The 18,917-nt window shown below is 46.9% G+C and overlaps 1 protein-coding gene across 8 annotated transcripts in view; it reads left to right on the top strand.

The window, feature by feature from the left end:
• Positions 1–18,917, top strand: part of EXOG (exo/endonuclease G) — a 63,149-nt gene that overhangs the window by 12,062 nt on the left and 32,170 nt on the right. For 3 of the 8 annotated variants that reach the window (XR_009566021.1, XR_009566022.1, XR_009566020.1), the window contains exons 6-8: positions 8,239–10,351; positions 11,060–11,160; positions 11,256–11,359. Coding sequence is in view for 2 of the 8 variants with exons in the window: in XM_060308801.1 (XP_060164784.1) it covers positions 8,239–8,700 (462 nt within the window). In the remaining 6 variants the exon portion in view is untranslated. Of the gene's footprint in view, positions 1–8,238; positions 10,675–11,059; positions 11,161–11,255; positions 11,360–17,127; positions 17,560–18,917 lie in introns of those variants that run through there. The other 5 variants (XR_009566024.1, XR_009566023.1, XR_009566025.1 and 2 more) reach the window with 5 other exon arrangements.

Here is an 18,917-nt window from a genome sequence, read left to right as displayed (position 1 = left end):
AACCCAGCACTTGCAGAAATGGCTGATTCCAGGGATGGTGCAGGGAAAGTACAAACTGGAACATCTTGTGCCAGGAAGCAAGTAAGTACTCAAAGAAATGGTGAGGACATGTCAAAAGAACACAGGAATCAGCTTTATGGAGTTCTCACTTAACGTGTCTGGAACTATTTGACATCAAAATAAAATGGATTATAGAACTAATAAATAGGAATCCATATCTTAATACATAAGTAAACACATGGGTGTAAGGAGAAGCTTCTGTGTACCATGGACGGTCAACTAATAAGTTTGTAAGAATGAAAGAGAAAAATCATTTTGTAGCCATCATGGTAATGTGTTTCAAACAATCATCAGTGGATGTTAAAACTAGAGAGTAGAAGCTTTATGACGAATAGGACATTTATATAATCTAAAAGAATCCCTCCGCAAATTACTTATTGATAACAAAGCAAGAAATGGTAACTTGACAGTAGAGAAACCCCCCCCTTAACCGAGTGATCAGAGTTAATATTGCATGTATGGGACTTACTGATAAATTGTACTTGCTGGTGTGATGCACTAAGGATACAATATCACTTCTGTGATATTTCTGCCCCAAATGCATAATGTTGAGTCTCATCATGCAGAAGTATCAGGCAAACCCCAACTGAGGGACATTCCGTGAAAGAGCTGACTTACATTCTTCAAAAATATTAGTGTTGTCAAAGACAAAGGCTGAGAAATTAACTGTTCCAGGTTAATGGAGACTAAAAACTAAAGACTAAAACGGCTGAAAACAAAATGCATTGTGTTATCTTAGATCAGATCCTAGATCAGAAAAACAAAAGTTGCTAAATAAGACTTTATTCAGACAATTGGTAACGTTTGAGGTCTATAGATTAGATAATTATATTTTATCAGTGTTAAATTTCCTGATTTTGATCACTGTACTGTGATTATGTAAGTGAATGTCTTTGCTCGTAGGAGACACATCCTGAAAGATGTGTCTATGACTTACTTTCAAAAGGGTTAGGGAAAAAATAGAAAAAGAGAGTGATAAAGGGAATTGGGCAGAATGTTGAGTTGATGAATCTGGGTGAAGGGTGCACGTGTTCCATATGCCATCCTTACACATTTTAAATTTGCAGTTAATTCAGAATGAAACAAATATATATGTATATACCTTTTAGTATATCTTTTCTAGACCAGAATTCTTATTACACTGGAATATGTAAAACTAACCACTAAAAAGTCTTAACCTTACTTCTCCTAAATCGTTGATCCGTGAATGATATTCAGGCATGTTCAAGTAGCCTTGAAGACAGTTTCGAAAGAGACCTGTCAGCTCTTCTCACCCTATTTAGTGTCGTAATGATGAATGTGTGAGGGCCGTCAAGATCAGCTTCCTGAAGAGTATACTTTGAGTAACGGTCTTGTTTTTTTGTTTTTATTTTAAAGCATTATTGGCCTTAGGCCTTTTCTTTCAGATTCTGGGCCTCTGAACCTATATCATTAGTTTTCCATGTCTGTATTAATTGATAGGACCTATTCATGCTCACACTGGCAAATCTTTAATTCGGCAAATCTTTAAGTACCTCTCATGTGGGAGGATTGTATATGGAATTATAAATGACATGCTTCAAACTACATTCTTGATTACTTTCTCCCTTCATCCTCTATTTCACACCCTGGAAGTCATCTCTCTCTCTTAATTTCTTTGAGCCAACAACTTTTATCAGTTCTTTTACTTAATAACTTGTACTCAGATTTTGCAGAAGCTCTGAATACCTGTAATATTGAGGAGGACTCCACTAAGTTTCTCTGCACTTCCTACTTTCTGGCATAACAGGATGTTCCAGACTCATCTTGGGCAAACTCTGGAATCATCCATTTCTCTTGGTTCATTTTAATGGGGATTGGTATTTAGAAACCAAGATCTGGACAAGTTGATTCTTGAGTACTCGGTCTGCTGTTTGCCTCGTCATGTGTGTTCACCACATTTATTTTTAGCTGTTTTTAGTGGGTGGAGAGAGCCCCAGAAAACACAGTATGTGAATTCTATTGCCTTTAGTGGCACACTGTTGGGAAGGCCTTTTTTCTCCATCTTCGATATTCCTATGCTTTTTAAAAATTTAATTTTATTTATTTATTTTTGGCTGCATTGGGTCTTCGTTGCTGTGCACAGGCTTTTCTCTAGCTGCGGTGAACGGGGGCTACTCTTTGTTGCACACGTGCTTCTCATTGCGGTGGCTTCTCTTGCGGAGCATGGGCTCTAGGCGTGTGGGCTTCAGTAGTTGTGGTACGCGGGCTCAGTAGTTGTGGCTCGCAGGCTCTAGAGCGCAGGCTCAGTAGTTGTGGCACATGGGCTTAGTTGCTCCGCGGCACGTGGGATCTTCCCAGACCAGGGCTCAAACCCATGTCCCCTGCATTGGCAGGCGGATTCTCAACCACTGCGCCACCAGGGAAGTCCTTCCAGTGCTTTTTGAGGAGATTTGTAGACGCTGGTCATAAAGGAAGCAGATAACTCTGTGTGTTATGTATGTGTACATAAAGTTGAATGTTGATAGGAATCTATATCCCTCAATGGGTATGTAGTTTTTCATCTTTCTTGGAATCATATCAAAGTGTCATCTACTTTTATATACATATTTATATTTTTCACTAACAATTTCTATTATAGCTTTTGTTAGATTTGGCATCAAACTTGATTTCAGGTGGAATTTTAAATTTAAAAATCTTTAGTATATTTATTAGCATGAAAGCAAAATAGGATACTTTAGTAAATTAAATTGGAAACACTGTCTCAGAGCTCACCATTTTAGGAATTTAGTTGGGCCAAAAATATTATATGTATGCGTACAAATATATACACGTATAAACTTGGGTGAATTTGGTTAAGGAAAATGGACATGGGAGGCAAAGCTAGGCAAAGGGAAGGGGTAGGAAAAGGTAGGTTGTATGCCGAGAAATGGTAAGTCCCTCAGACAGTTGGATTAGAGCACTTGTATAAGGAAGAAGACGAAAATAAAAGGAAAGAATAAACAACAAGGACCTACTGTATGGCATAGGGAACTATATTAAATATCTTGTAATGACTATAATGGAAAAGAATCTGAAAAAGAATATATATGTGTGTGTATGTATAAAACTAAATGACTTTGCCATAAATCTGAAACTAATACAATATAACATTATAAATCAACTATACTTCAATAAAAAGTTGTTTTGAAAAAAAATAATAATAAAAGGGAAGGTTTGCACCAGGTGGTAGAAACCTTGAATGCCCAGCTAAAAATTCAGGTTATTTTCTAGCAATTCATAACAAAATCATTGTGGATAAAACCATGTCCTTTAGTGATGCTGAGAAAGGGGACACAGCATTGCCCAGCCCTCGAGGTGGGTCTCTTCCTCTCAAGGAATTAATATGTATTTGAATCATGAATTCCTGTTTCCCGGAGAATATCTTGCAATTATGTGTGGCAATTCATGTTTTGTTTTCTTAAATCCATCCATTTAGTATTTACTTCTTGTTTACAACTATACTCCGAACCTTATTTTAGGAGGATGTAGCTAATAAAAGCGAGATATTAATTTACTTTTCTGTCTAGGTAATGAAGCATATATGTGTATACTTTGGAGGAAGTGAAGCAGATGAGCTGGTATTTATCGAGGGCCATATATACCACCCAGTATGTAGGTAGCTTTGTTCACGCCATCCCAGTCAGTCCTCACAAACAGCTCTTACAAACAAGCAGTGGTTATCTTCTTTTATAGGCAGGGAAATTGAGGTTTTGAGGGGTCATGTCCAAGTCACATTGCTAGTAATTGTCAAGGGGGAAATCCAAAGGTGGGTTTCTCTACTTGTATGAGAATTGCCAGTCATTCGTAGCATTGTTCTTTAAGCTCTCAAAAGTCGACAGTGAAGGGATTGCTGTGCTCTTCATATATAGAAGCTTAAGGCCAGGAGGTAAAAAATGATGTGGATGGAGAGCAGTTACAAGTGATATTTACTAGCCTGCAAAAATAAGAACAGAAAATGGGCCAAGAGGAGGATTCCGTATAGCCAGGCAGAAACGTCTGCTAGAATATGTAGGAAGGAATCACAGCATCATAGGACTTGAGTGAATGTGAGCCTGAGGGAAGATTGGTAGCAGTGATTTTATCAGTGAGTCATCTGACAGCTCTAATCAGAATCACCCCCTTTATTATAGCTTAGGTCATCCATGTGCCTATTTCTAGAAAAGATTGAATCAAGACAAGTGAAACATACCTGAAGATCCTGGCCTGAACATTATAATTGACCTGGCAAGAAAGTGAGCTTCAGATTTGACAACCCTGTAGTGGTGGTGGTGGTGATGTTAGAAGTACTTATCAGTCTGTTTTCCTTCTACAGCATTATTTTCCAAACTTCTACAACTCCTGGAGGGGGAGGAAATCGAAAATATGCTTCCAGGGATCTTGAGGTATCAGCTATAGTGATCAGGAATTTTTTTTTGAAATCTCCTCTTTTATCGTTATGCAATCTTCATTTCCATATCTATTAGTTTTAATTGAAATAAATTCTTTTATGTGTTAAATATTTCCTCACCCCCATCCTAAATTGCTCAGTAGAATTGAGAGTCTGGGAAGTTGTGCTTGTTTCACTGGCTTGGCATCTCCCACCCCTACACAGGACAGGTGCCTAGTGTGAGAAGCACCGTCTCCCAGGGTTTGAGCTCCCGCAGAGGCTTTACCGGTAGCACACGGGGCTGCCACACCCCTGTTGACTCCCCACCCCTGTGACTCCCTCCCTTTTTGTTCCTCCAGCCTCTCAGGTAGAGATTCCCTGTTGATCACACTGTCATGGTCTCTTTCTTTCACTTGATTGGCATGACCCTTATTTTAAGGGCTTCATCTCTTGATGTGTCCAACAGTTTTATTTTTGGGATTTCTTTTTTTTTTTTGTCTTACCAGGGGAACGTAACCAGATACATCACATCTGTCTGAGTCTTGCAGGTACATATTCTTTCCTCACGATGCTGCTTGCTATTTCACTTAAGGCACAGTTGCTGCAGATATGACATGACAGAGGGCAGGCTTAGCCTGGGTGCCGTTTGCGGCCAGTCTCTGCTGGCACTGAGTCAGCATGAAGGCCCAGCTCTGTGTGTGTGGAGTTGGGGGTGGGATGGGGGAGCAAATTGTCATCTCTGTCTCTTGGATAGGAGGGAACGAGCGCAGGCCAGCACGTACGGAAACTAATTTCAGGTCGCGAGCAAGTGCCAGCTTTATGATTGTTATATATGTTGTATTTTCTAGTGATTCCCAGCTTTTGTTACAGCCTTGACAAGAGTTGTTGAGTGCTGTTTGGTAATTTAACAGCAGCAAGGATTTCCTTTGTATTTTTATACCTAAATGTTATATGAAAAGGATTATTGCTGATTTACTGATACTAAAGACTTGGTTCACGTTAAGCCCTCGAGTCCTTTGTTTAGGGCATCATTTGGGTCCAACCTGTTTTCTTCTCCTGAAACCCTATTGTCCACCTTGAACTGGTCTAATTTTGCTTGATCCCATGTTTCCCTACTGTCCCTCTGCAGAACCATCTTTTGTACCAATGCAATTGCATTTCTGTCTTTTGAATGATATCCACTACAAAAACAGCTTTTTTACATAGGCCTTGCAGGTTTCAAAATCTTTTTTTTTTTTTTAACGTGTCTTTATATCTTCAGAACTATTCTATGAGATAGACTGCTTGGGGATTGTTATTACCCATTTTATGAATGAAAAAAGAAGATACCAGTGGCTGTGACTTGTAACTTCGTGCAAAGCCTCAGGTCTGTGGGGTTTCAATCTGCTGAACCATTCTGCTTCAGTACCCTAGTTTCTAGAAACATTTTCTGAAAGTCTTCTAATTTTCCTGAAAGTGGGAAGGATTTATTATGTAGGTTGAGTTGTTTACAGAGAAGAAGATAGCTTTAAAATATTTCAGGATTTTTTTTTTAAGTTTTAAATTCAAGGAAGAAACGATGAGGGTTCTGAGTTTCCAAATAGGACTGGTTCCTATATTAGGCAGATTAAAGATGTTTACTTCCTGAGAACAAAGCAGACTGAACCAAAGAAGATAGTGGCTAAGGTTTCCATTATTCTCTTTATTTCTGGGAATAATAGTGTTTTACGCGCCCTTTGTTGAAATATTCTGAGACCGTCATGGGTGGAAGAGTCACACTTTGTGGTTCGTACTAGGAATTTCTGTGTCCGTGAGGTTTCTCGAAAGTAATATTAGAGGTTCTCTAGCTATGTGAGAGTTTTTGAAAATCTAATAGAAATGGTACATTTCCATGAGGTAAAGCCATGAATCTTCATATGTCAAGCTTCTTTACTTTTGGCTGGAATTTAATAAACCTGGTTAGAAGCTCTGGTTGGCAGCACATGGCCTAACCAATTAATTATTTTTGAGAATTGTCATTTGTAGACAGAGTCCATGAGGAGAGAAAATAATCAAGTGACTGGTCTCCTGACAGTTGGAGTCTGAGATCTGTGCTGCCGTGATGGAGGATGTCCACCAGGGGGCACCAAGGATTTGCTTAACTGTTGGCTCCCCAGCTAGTTAGTTAGTGCCTGGACCACCTGAAGCCCATTTAACCGCCCTCCTCCCCCCCCCACCCCGCCTTGTAAACTATGGCTCAGGTGCAGCCACACCGTCAGTTCCGGTCCCTGACTTCCCCTGCACCCACCCCCTCAGCACTGCTGCTGATGCTCCGTATCAGCGTCTCACCACATTCTGCCTGCAGTGAAGGCTGTGGGTGTTGACTCCTCTCCTGGATGGGAAGCTTCTTGAGAGCAGTGCCAGCGGCATTTACTTTCAAGATTATTCCTTTCTGTATTTCCAGCAGTGCTGGGCACAGGACCTCTGAGTTGCCGTGTTGAGTTAACATCTCTTGGTGATCTGTGGGCTAGTTGTGTACTCCATCGAGCTCACCTTCAGTGTGTTTTTTGGTCTTGAAGAGCATGCATAAATGACTTCTTGGGCGGCAGCGGGGGATTTTGTGTCTGTAGGTTGTGTAGTTTCATAAACCTTACTCTAAACTGCACCCTGACCAACCACTTTCACTAACTTCCAAGACAGTTACAGAGATCATTCCTGTGGAATGATGGGTCTTCCCTGCAGCCCTGCAGTTGGCCTTGGCTGTGGGACTTCCCTGCGTGTTAGGCAGCAGATGGCCTCGGAGTTGTTAGGCTGTGCGCCGTGTGGGTAGGAGCTTGGGAAAAGCAGAAAAGAATCCTCTGTAGCTCTCATCCCTCTGCCTTATCTGGGCTCCCAGCGGGGCCTCCTACAGCAAGCGGGCTTGGCCTGGAAGGGAGGCCTCTTGCCAAAGAAGGACTGGCCCGGGAGGAGCAGTAGTACCCCGAGCATATTGTAGCTGGATTGTGTCATTTTATTGGAGACCATTAAGGAAATGGACGTTCATTTTTTTCTTTTTCAGAAAGCAGATAATGGCTTCTAAGCCAATTGGAAGGAAATTTGAAAAGGTTTCATAACAGTGTTATTTCATTATTACAGCCAGCCTCCACAGGCAGCCAAGTTGTTTTCAGGCCTGACCCTGGCTCTGGCTTTTTCGTTGTGTGGATACCTTTCCAAAGTGTCTGATTTGATGACACATTCAGGGGTTCTGTGTTTGATAGCAGACCCAAGAGTGTGCAGAACTCTGAGCAAACAGCATTTACATTTACCTAATGTAATTTAAAAAATGAGCCACAGTCTAGGTGATACTGGAGATGATAATACTGATGTGGAGTGTCTGGGTGTTTCTTGAAAGGCTGTTTGTTTAGCTCCCTAGTGAATTTGGTAAACTAAGGCCATATTTTTATTTCTAGAGCTGGGAGTTCCCCAAGCTGGCCATTTTGACCTTTGAATGTTAGGAGCACCAGAAGTTCTGATTATGAGACAGAGAGAAGGTGACACCTTTTCATGTCCATTAAAAAACCCAGGACTCACTCCTGACACCCCTTTGTCCTACAGACGGGGCAGAGAATGGGACCCCTGCTCTTTGGGGTGGCATTGCTTTAAAGACAATCAGAATCTACCTGTTAAATGCTCATCTTCTCTGTGAGTCTGTGTCTTGGTTATTATTACCTTTGGCAGCTGAATTTAAATCCATTGGGGGTGGGGTGGGGTAGTTTGTAAGTACATTTTCAGAAATGCATCTTAAAGCTTTTCAGGAAAACTTTGGGACCTGCTAGTGCAAATTAGCATCGCAAATATGGCTGCTTTGCTTTTAGGTGATCGGCGAGGACAATGTTGCGGTGCCCTCCCACCTCTACAAGGTGATCCTGGCGCGCAGAAACCCGAGGTCTGCTGAGCCCCTGGCACTAGGGGCCTTCGTGGTGCCCAACAAGGCCATTGGCTTCCAGCCCCAATTAAGTGAGTTCCAGGTGAGCCTGCAGGAGCTGGAGAAGTTGTCAGGACTGGTGTTTTTCCCTCATCTGGATAGGACTAGTGACATCAAGAACATCTGCTCGGTGGACACCTGTAAGCTCCTGGATTTCAGGGAGTTCACTCTGTACCTGAGCACAAGAAAGATTGAGGGAGCCCGATCGGTACTCAGACTGGAAAAGGTCATGGAAAATTTGCAGAACGCAGGCATTGAACCTGATGAGGAGTTCATGACTCGCTACAAGAAGAAGCTGGAAGAACTGAAAGCTCAGGAGCAGTCAGGAGTCCTGGAGAGAAAGTCCTCGTAGTTCACGTCTCAGAAGCGTGATGTCATCTGTAATGAAGCAGGTGCGGCCTCTTCAGATACTGTATTTTAGTGGCTTTGTTTTAAAATGATGGAATCCTAAATTTCAGACTAAATTGCTCCCCAAAAGATGTCAGATGTTTTGGTTGGTACTTTATTTGACGTGGGAAACTAAGGAAACTGTTAACGCCTGCAGATCACGGGCTGGTCTTGTGTCAAGTTAACAGGAGGGCTGTGTCTGCGGGATGACGCTGTGTGCGTCTCCCTCTGGATGTATTGTATGTGAAGGCGTTATATTTTCTGCCTCCAAATCGTACAGTGTCTTTGATGTATCTGCTCAGCCTTCTTGGAACCCAAGATTGTACGTGTTCTTTCCCTGAGACTTGAGCTGGTCTTAGAGATGGCTTTTGGAGATCCCCTATGCATTGTCCTGACCATGTGTATCATATATTTGTTTCTTGTTCCTCCTCTCATGGACCTGCTGTTCCTCCTCTTCTGTTATGTAGAAGCACTCAACAACTACATTTTCTGCTCACTTAGGGTGTTCTGTATGCTAAGCTAAGTGCTTTCCACGTATTATCCTACAGCTACCCTCTGAGGGAAACACCACTATCCTCATTTTACCCATGAGGAAATTGAGGCTTAGAGAGCTGAAGTATTTCGCCCAAGGTTCATCTTCCCAAAGAAGTAATCCACAAGGAATGAGGCATATAACATGGGGTACGTTAAAATCTTCCCTGACACAGAGGCTCAAGGACATACGTCCGTGGGTGTCTGTGATCCTGGGGCTTGCTTGGTAAGAGGGGTCTGGTTTCTTGTCTGCAGTCGAGCCATAGGGACTTGAATGTCTTCTGACTTGAACTCTCCTTGTTCTTTGGGAAGAAACAGTCACAGGTATTTGAACGTTAGAGGACAGTGCTTCCGGGGGTTTATCTGAGTCCCTGCTGGCCTTCAGAAATGCAGTTCTTCTAGTGCCTGGCTGGTGCCAAATCGATGTGTTCCCTGCTTTCCAGATGGGCTTTTTGTTCTAGAGATTGAGGAACCTTAGAAGGGTCTGTGCCCACAGATTCACCAGCTCATGGCTTGCTCGCCTTTGTGCCTGCCTGTCTACCTGGTTGGCCCAAAGACCCAAAGACAGTTACCTCTGGGGGAAACAGTGGCTGTTTTCTGACCAGATCTCTAGATTTGGGTTTGGAATCCTTTCATGGGCTGTCATAAGTGCAGGCAGTAATATATCTTCAAATAGAGCACAGGAACTTGTCTGACTGTGTCCTGTCAGTACTGTCTTTCCAAGTGGTGTTACCAGAACAGTTTTTGTGGTGCTTTTGTGTTTGTCTCTAACAGAAATGCCAAGGTGCTAAGATAAAGGTAAGATGAGAATGGTTGATCTTGTTCCGCTTTATTTGGGTAAACAAGAAAGAAGTTGGGGGGTCAGAACACTTCAGCCCGGTTAATACCGGCCTGTTTTATCCCACTGTTCCCCATAAGCTTGTGCCAGTCTTCTTCTTCTCAAGGAGAAAGAGCCAAAATGTCACTGTGACCAAAAAAATCTGTTACTTTTTCTCCTCCTTGAAGAGGTGACAGTGGGGTCTGGGTGTTTTTCCAGGAGCCCGAGGGCGGCTCTGTGGGAGAGGTCCTACCGCCCATCTCCAGAGGTGAGTCCCCGTCCACTGTCCCCCGAGCCTGTCACTACGTTCTCCTCTGACCTCAGTATCCAGCAGCCTTGGGGTTATTCCCATGCTGTTCTCACTCCTGTGCCTCCACCTCGATGGTAGAAAGTCTTGATTTTTAGATCAGTAAATTAAAGTGTCTTAACACATTTTTAGTTCCTATGAAAAACGCTACCTGGTCATTGTGAAAAAGAGGTAACTACTTATAATAAAAAAAAATGCGTCTCCCAATCCTCATTATTATATGTAAAAGTTTTGTTGATATACAACAAGTGATGCTTGAATTGTCTCAACACTTCCACTAAGAGTCCCTCCAAAACAAACTTTGAAATGTAAACACTGGGTAGAGCTCAGGACTTTCCTCTGGATCAGATCACTTCCGCCTCCCCCGTGGGACTGTTGAGTACTTGGACTCAGACGCAGCAGAGCCCTAGACCTCCCCCCAGCATCAGGTGTGTCCCTCTGGTCAAAGAAGCACCTCGTTACTGACCTGAGCCAATCACCATCCAGCCGGGCCCTCTCCGGGTCCTGCCGCGGTCTCAGGCTGCACCTGGGACTCTGCCTTCCACTCTGTTTATGCTCAGGGAGCCCCTGGTCTGAGGGAGGCTGCCGAGGGAGAAGGACCCAGGCTCTGCTGCTGGGACCCCCCTCTGGGGGCGAGGGACTCACTCCCTAATCTCTCTCCACCTGCAGTAACATCTTTATTTCGAGACTTCAGGCTCTTTGGTCTGTGGATTGAGACTATTTCGCCTATATCGTATGCAGCAAAGGGGGACCTTACACAAGTGGCAAAGGTAGGATGGGTGTGCTAGCCCCTTAACTACCTGCTAGTGTTTCTGCACTTGTGACTCCATCTTCAAACGACTGAAAACCTCCGTCCCTCCTTCAGGACTTAGAATAGAGCCCAGCAGGAGATACAGAGTCTGATCTCAAGGGAATGAATGGCTTCTTGCAGAGCTGGGCTCAGCCTGCAGCCCTGCTCTTGGAGTGACTGTGAGTATTACCATGTCGTCTGTGTTCCCTGCCTTGATCGTGAGTCCATAAATGTCATTGGCGTTAACATGACGTATCCCCAATTTCCCGTCAGCGGCCTGTCCCTGACCCCAGGGTCCGCTGCTCTGTTCCCTGCTAACTCCCTACCACGTCCACCCTGTGTGCCCTTCCCCTTTCTGGGCCCTCACTCTCCTCCTTGAGCCTCTAATTCATTCTGGTGGAGCTGGTCAGGGGTGGCCTCACATCGACCATGGAACCCCTGCTCTTGCCCACGCCCATGCCCAGCTTCTTCGTCTGGCCTGCTTTTCTGGGTGTCATCATGGAGATGGTCTATCACGGGATCCAGTGCTGTTTTTCCAGTCCAGCCTCACCTTCAGGGACCAACCCTCAGGTCATCAGAGGGCCGAGTGGGATGCACTGCACTCTGTATAATTTGGGGCAGGGGAGATGGGGTGCTTGGATGGGCTTCTCTTCCATGTTCTTGAACTTGACAATTCGGCCAAGGGCTGGTCCCCTCTGAGTGCACAGCACTCTGAGTGCATGGCACTCTAGGGGTCAATGTGGCCTAATGCCACACTGTTGGGACCCCACCCGAACACAGAGCCTCAGTCAGCAGGCTCTCAGGCTAGATAGGACAGGAGGGTCATCTTGTCCAGTGCGCCTCATGTTTGGCTCACGTCAGAGTAGCCTAGGGAGTTTAATCCGCCCCCCCTCCAATTTTATTTTGAATAATTTCAAGCTTTCAGAAAAGTTGAAAGTGCAATGAATGCCCTCCCTCAATATTGTGTCTCATTGGTGTTCTTTTCTTGAACCATTTAAAAGTAAATCATTGTCTAAAAAAAGTAAGTTGTAGACACAGCACTTCACTTTTTTTGTTGTTGTTTTATTTTTTTTAAATTGAAGTATAGTTGATTTACAATGTTGTATTTCTGCTGTACGGCACAGTGATTCAGTTACACATATATATACATTTTTTTTATATTTTCCATTATGGTTTTTTTAAAATTAATTAATTTATTTATTTTTGACTGCCTTGGGTCTTCGTTGCTGCACACGGGCTTTCTCTAGTTGCGGCGAGTGGGGGCTACTCTTTGTTGTGGTGCACGGGCTTCTCATTGCGGTGGCTTCTCTTGTTGCAGAGCATGGGCTCTAGGTGCGTGGGCTTCAGTAGTTGTAGCACATGGGCTCAGTAGTTGTGGCTCGCAGGCTCTAGAGCGCAGGCTCAGTAGTTGTGGCACACGGGCTTAGTTGCTCCGCGGCATGTGGGATCTTCCCGGACTAGGGCTCGAACCCGTGTCCCCTGCATTGGCAGACGGATTCTTAACCACTGCGCCACCAGGGAAGCCCTCCATTATGGTTTATCATAGGATATTGAATATACTTCTCTGTGCTATACAGTAGACCTTGTTGTTTATCCATTCTATATATAATAGCTTACGTCTGCTAACCCCAACCTCCCACTACATCCCTCCCCCAACCCCCTCCCCCTTGGCAACCACAAGTCTATTCTCTATGTCCGTGATTCTGTTTCTGTTTCATAGGTTCATTTGTGTCATATTTTAGCTTCCACATATAAGTGAGATCATATGGTATTTTTCTCTGACTTAACTTAGTATGATAATCTCTAGTTGCATCCATGTTACTGCAAATGGCATTATTTTGTTCTTTTTTATGGCCGAGTAATATTCCATTGTATGTACCACATCTTCTTTATCCATTCATCTGTTGATGGGCATTTAGGTTGCTTCCATATCTTGGCTATTTTGAATAGTGTTGCATTGAACATTGGGGTGCATGTATCTTTTCAAATTAGAGTTTTCTCTGGATATATGCCCAGGAGTGGGATTACTGGATCATATGGTAGCTGTAATTTTAGTTTTTAAAGGAGCCTTCATACTCTTTTCCATAGTGGAGAATTAATTCTTAAATAGAATAGGTCCCCAATGAATCATCTGTCCTGCTTGCCAAGTACTCTTTGGGCCACATGTAGGAGGCCTGAGGGCCAGCCCAGGAGGTGGCCTTGAGGAGGCCTCTTGCCTCTCGTGGCACCTTCCTTGTCCTAGTCAGAGACCAGAGACGCCTCCACCCACTCTTGGGTGCTCTGTCCCCCAGTTTTGCATCCAAAATTGCTCCCAAGTTTCTCACCCTCCACTGTCCCCATCCTAGTCCAAGCCCCATCATCTCTCCCTACACAGACCACCTGACCTGTTTCCCCTCATCTATTCTTATGCCCCACAGATCTTTCCCTCAGAGCAAGAGGTGGGATCTTTCTAAAGTACAAACCCAGCTGGCAACCGTGCCCCTCCCTGCAAATAATAGAAAGCATGTACAGCAAGGTACCTCTTTGTGTGCCCCTGGGTCACGTCCACACTCTGCTCCTGGCTCCCCCTCACTCCCATGCCAGCCACGTGGGCCATCTTTCCCTTCTGGACCAGGCTGCGGCCCTTCCCTCTCTCTGCCTGGCAACACCCACCTCAGTCAACAAAAATGCCATGTCTTCATCAGAGGTCTTCCCTGATGCCGTCCCCTGGATATTCGTACTCGTTGTACTTTGTCCCCCACACCCTCACTGTTCTGTAATTCTAAAGAGCCCTGGTTTGTGGATTTTGAGGTTAATGTCTGTCTCCCCAGGATGGCATGGGCCTCCTCTGTTTGTGCTCATTTTTTTAACTCCAGAATCTGGGAGATGTTCAGCACATGTTTGCTAAAGGAAGAATGGACAGATGCCTCGGTTTCCCCAGCTGGTCCCGTGTGTAGGCTGACATCACTTAGCAGGAGTGAGTGAGTGAGGAAAGGGACTCCTTTGGCTCTGGGGCCTCCTCACGCCTGGGGAGTCCCGCTGCCGTCAGGCCCGCTGGCCAGGCTGTGGCCCCACTGCTCCGTTTTTATTTATCCTGCAGACGTCAGAGTCTCTACAGGAGGAGGAGGGTGGTCACGCAGCAGCTGGGGCTGACGGGAAGCAGACACATGGGGCCAGGTGGTCCTCAGCCGGGGCACAGGAGCAGAGAAATCAGCACGGGGGGCTCTGCAGCTGGGGCCTGGCAGCAGGTGGGTGGCGAGGGCTGGGCCGGCTGCCCATAATCAAGGAGCTGACAGTGCGCGTAAAGAGCCCACTTAGTGGAAGTGGAGGACTGGGGCTGGGAAGTCCAGAGCTTCAGCACCCCGACCCAGCCGTGCCCCTGGCCTCTGGTCTTCCTCACGCCTTCTGTACTCCAGCCCCTCACTGCCTCCTAGTCTCCCTGCTCTGGGCTTCTAGAACCCCCAGGCCCCCAGCCCCTGTGACGCCCTCTGCCCTCCCAGCCTCCCTGTCCCTCAGCTCCCCAGTCGCCACCTCTGGCCTGTCCTGCCAGCGGCCTGGGCCCTGCTGGCCAGCCCCCTTCTCTCACCTCCTTCCACTTCCTGTGGTGCCCTGGTAACAGCCCCAAGTCTGTGTGGACTGATTTCCCGACACTCCTGTCCTCCCTGCCCCACACCCCCAGGGAGGGGCTCTCTTGGGGATCCAGCTTCCCCCAGAGGTCAGGTGGGGGGAGGGTGTGGCTGACGGAGGGCCTGGTCCCCCGCCACCCTGAGCTGTGGAGCTGAGCTAGGGAGAGGGTGGTGTGGGGAGAGGGAAGGGCATGCGGGGCACTGCGGGGCAGGGGATGGGGTCCCAGAAAGGCCACACTACCTTCCCAGCTTCCTTGGTCTTGCCTGGCGCCATCTGCCCTTCCCAGCTCTTCCTCAGTCTCCACTGTCCCCCCCCCGGTCCTTCCAGCTTCTCACGGTCCCTCTCATTTGGTGACTGAGGAGCTGGGGCCAAGGCCATTCTGCGTGTCAGGAAGGACGGGCTGCAGGGAGCTTTCTGCTGCATTGTGTGTGTAACTAGTGTCCCGGGGGGTGGGTGGCTATCGGGGGTGCCCCTGGGTGGAGGAAGGGACCTGTGAGGGGTGTGTCAGTAAACAGAGAGCAGTTCAGGAAATCAGTGAATGTTACTGTGGAAGGGGCTTAGAGATTGTCCCTAACCATTTACAGATGAAAACACAGGGCTCTGGAAGAGGGAAATTGGATTGGCATGAACAAGTCACATGGGGGCTGGTAATCATGCTCATCATTATCATGCTGGATATTTATTAAGTGCTACTGTGTACTAGGGATTATTGTAAAGTCTTTATGTGTCTTAGTTGACACAGTCCTCACACTACCTTAGGAGGTAAGTATTGTCATGCCCATTTTACAGATGAGAAAAGGGAGACTAGAACAGTGAGGTCAGTTTCTCCACATGGTGCAGCAAGCCCATGCAGAGCGGTGGAATGTTGTCACACTGCACAGGGAGTTTTGCTCCTTCAAATGGTGACATATATATATATGTCACTTATATATATATATATATAAAGTCTGTCTTTAGAGCTCCTTAAAAACAATAGCAGACATTTCACCAAGGAGGATATAGGAATGGCTAATAAGCACATGAAAAGATGCTCAACATCATTTGTCATCATTAGTCATCAGGGAAATGCAGATTAAAATTATAGGATACACCCACCCAATTGGCTAAAATTAAAGGAAAGAAAAAGACTGACAATTCCAAATGTTGGCATGCATATGGAGTAACTGGAACTCTCATTGCTGGTAGGAATGGATGATGAACAACCACTTTGTAAAACATTTGACAACTTCTTATAGAGTTAAACATACACTAATCAGATGAAACTGATTAGTTGTCCCCTGAAACTAAATTTCTAGGCATTTACCCAAGAGATAAAAACATATGATCACACAAACACAAGTACACAATGTTGATAGCGGCAGCTTTATTCCTGATGGCAAAAAACTGTAAACAACCCAAATGTCCAGTCCATCAACTGTTGAATGCAAAACCAGCCATGGTACCTCCATTTAATGGAGTACCTCTCAGCAATGAAAAGGAACAAACCGACACAGGCAGCAACACGGATGAGGTTCAAATGCATTATGCTAAGTGACAGCAGCCAGACACAAAGGCTATGTGCAGTATGATTCCATTCAAATGAATGCTCCAGAAAAAAGCAGAACTACAGGAACAGAAAACACCTCAGTGGTTTCCAGGGACTGGGGCTGGGAAAGGGGTTGAATGCGAAGGAGCATGAGGACGTGATGGAAATATTTGATATCTTGATTTTGGTGGTGGTTATTACTGCTTATACATTTGTCAAAACTCACCACACTGCGCAGTTAAAAAGAGTGAATTTTGGGACTTCCCTCGTGGTCCAGTGGCTAAGACCCCAAGCTCCCAATGTAAGGGGGCCAGATTTGATCCCTGGTCAGGGAACTAGATCCCACATGCTGCAGCTAAGACCCAGCGCAGCAAAAATAAATAAACATTAAAAAAAGAAAGAAGGGTTAAGATCTTAAAAATAAAAAGGATGAATTTGTTACGTGTAAATTATACCCCACGGAATGTGATCTAAGTATAGAAACAGTGGGCTGGAGAAGATAGAAAGTACGATGGTCATTGTTGCCTCATTGCGAAAGTGACATCCGAGGAAAGAGGGGAGCCATGCACTCTCTGGGAGAAGACTGTGACAGATGTGGGAACAGCCACTGCTGAAGCCCTCAGGTGAGGCATGCACGGCCTCGGCAGGAGCCAGCAAGGAGCTGGTGTGGCTGAAGTGGAGTAAGAGCCGGGGTTGTAGACAGGCTCAGACAGGCCCTGGGGAGCGGGGTGCATTGGGGGGCTGCAGAGGGCTCAGGCTGTTCTCTGAGTGTGATGGGGGCCACTCGGGGGTTCTGTGCAACTTGCCTTTTAATAGACGCCACTGGCTGCTGTGTTGAGAACGGTCTGGGCCAAGGACCAACCAGGAGGCCTTTGTAAGAATCCAGGTAAGAGGCGTTGGTGGCTCAGACCAGCATGGCGACGGTGGTGTTGAGGAGTGGTCTGACTTGGGATATATTCTGAAGGCAGAGCCGGCAGGATTTCCTGCTGGTTTGGATGTGGGGTGTGTGAGAGAGAGGAGGTAGGGATGATGCCAGGGTTTTTGGCCTGAGCAGCTGGAGCTCCAGCTGAAAACCCCATGGGGGCTGCTGACCGGTGTTACCTGTCCCCTGGGGCGTGTGGCTGAAGTCAAGACAGACACAGGGGAGGGCTCGGCCCTGCTCCTGGCTCTGGGGCTCAGGGGATGGGCTGCCTGTACTGGTTATTCCATTACCCTTTATTTATTGGCCTTATTGGCTTTTGTCATTTCCTCGTTGTCTCCTGTCTGGAGAGAAGACTATAAATGTGATGGATTGATACAGGATACAGGAGGCCCAATTATCTCTGTCGAGCCGGCCTGTCCTCTTGGTCAAGCCCTCCCCGTTCTCCGTCTTTGCAGCATCTCCCATTGCCTTGAAGGCAGAAGCAGCCTGGTCCCTGGCTGTCCAGGAAGAGGGAGTGCAGCCCAAGAGGGTGAGTGGCAGACAGACGGTCCCCAGGAGACACGGCTCCAAGAGCAAAGACAGGAGGCAAGCTCAGCCCCACAGAGGCCGGGCCGGAGGACAGCGGGGTGGGAGGGCAGGACGTACCGCCGCCGGTCAGCCCACATCCGGGGAGGGGGCTCTGCTTCGACTTGCACGCCTTTCTGGAATCCGAGCTGGCGCCTCCCTCCACGAACGCCGGGGCGATGGGGCTTTTCTCTCCGGCAGCAGGTGCCTGGCAGCTGCCCGTGGATGCCAGCCCCGTGAACTGGCCTGGGAGGAAGTGCCTGTCGGAGTGGTGATTGTACGTGCTGGGCTTGGGCTTGGCCCTGGCCCGTCCCCGTCCCCTGCCCTTCAGGCTGACTTGGGACGCCCACAGGAGAGTGGCACCTTGCGTGGGGGCCCCCCGGGTCCCTCTGGGATCCCCCCAGGATCCCCTGAGACAGAGCTTGGCAGCTGCCGGCCTTTGAGTGTCATTTCTGAACCAAATCCCTCGGCCCCCACCTCAGGCCTGTCTGCCTGCCTCTGTCCCTGGGAATGTCCTGAGGCCCCTGGTCCAGGGTGGTTGGAACAGGAAGCCTGAGGTTCCTTCTTAGGATTTCAGGCATCTCCCTATGGTCACGCCCTGCTCGCTCTCCAACACGGATCCTGGTTGCTGTGCCTTGAGTGTGCATGTGTGTGAATCCGCACCTGCCTCTCCATGTAGGCGAGGATCTCATGTAGGTGGCGTCCTTCCAGAAGAACAGAGTGGAAGGTGGGGCTGTGGGTGAGAATAGGAGCCAGGGACCTAAGAGGACAGAAGGGCAGGAATGACTCAAATGGAGGAGAGGATCCAGGTGAACCCAGTGGACGGTGAACGGCTGGGTTGAGGGGGTGTCTCTTGTGCCAGCATTCCGGGGCTGCTCTCTGTGCCAGGCACGGGGCGGGGGCCAGAGAGTGTGGTGCGAGCGGGCCGGCCTGGCCTTCCCCAGCCCTCAGGCAGCGCACAGGACGGTGAGCTGGAGGGGTGTGCAGGAGACACAGTCCTGTGTCTTCCCCAGCCCATCCGCGGTGGCCTTTGGCACCTCCTAGCTCTCGGCCGCTGCCCGCTCTGTCTCCGTCTGTAGGAGTGAGTGCCTGTGCTGTCTCCCTGCCCCTCCCAGCCTCC

The sequence above is a fragment of the Globicephala melas genome, chromosome 11, assembly GCF_963455315.2.
Source record: "Globicephala melas chromosome 11, mGloMel1.2, whole genome shotgun sequence".
NCBI lineage: Eukaryota > Metazoa > Chordata > Mammalia > Artiodactyla > Delphinidae > Globicephala > Globicephala melas.
The sequence above is the reverse complement of the archived record's forward strand: the minus strand, read 5'-3'. Positions and strand labels throughout refer to the sequence as shown.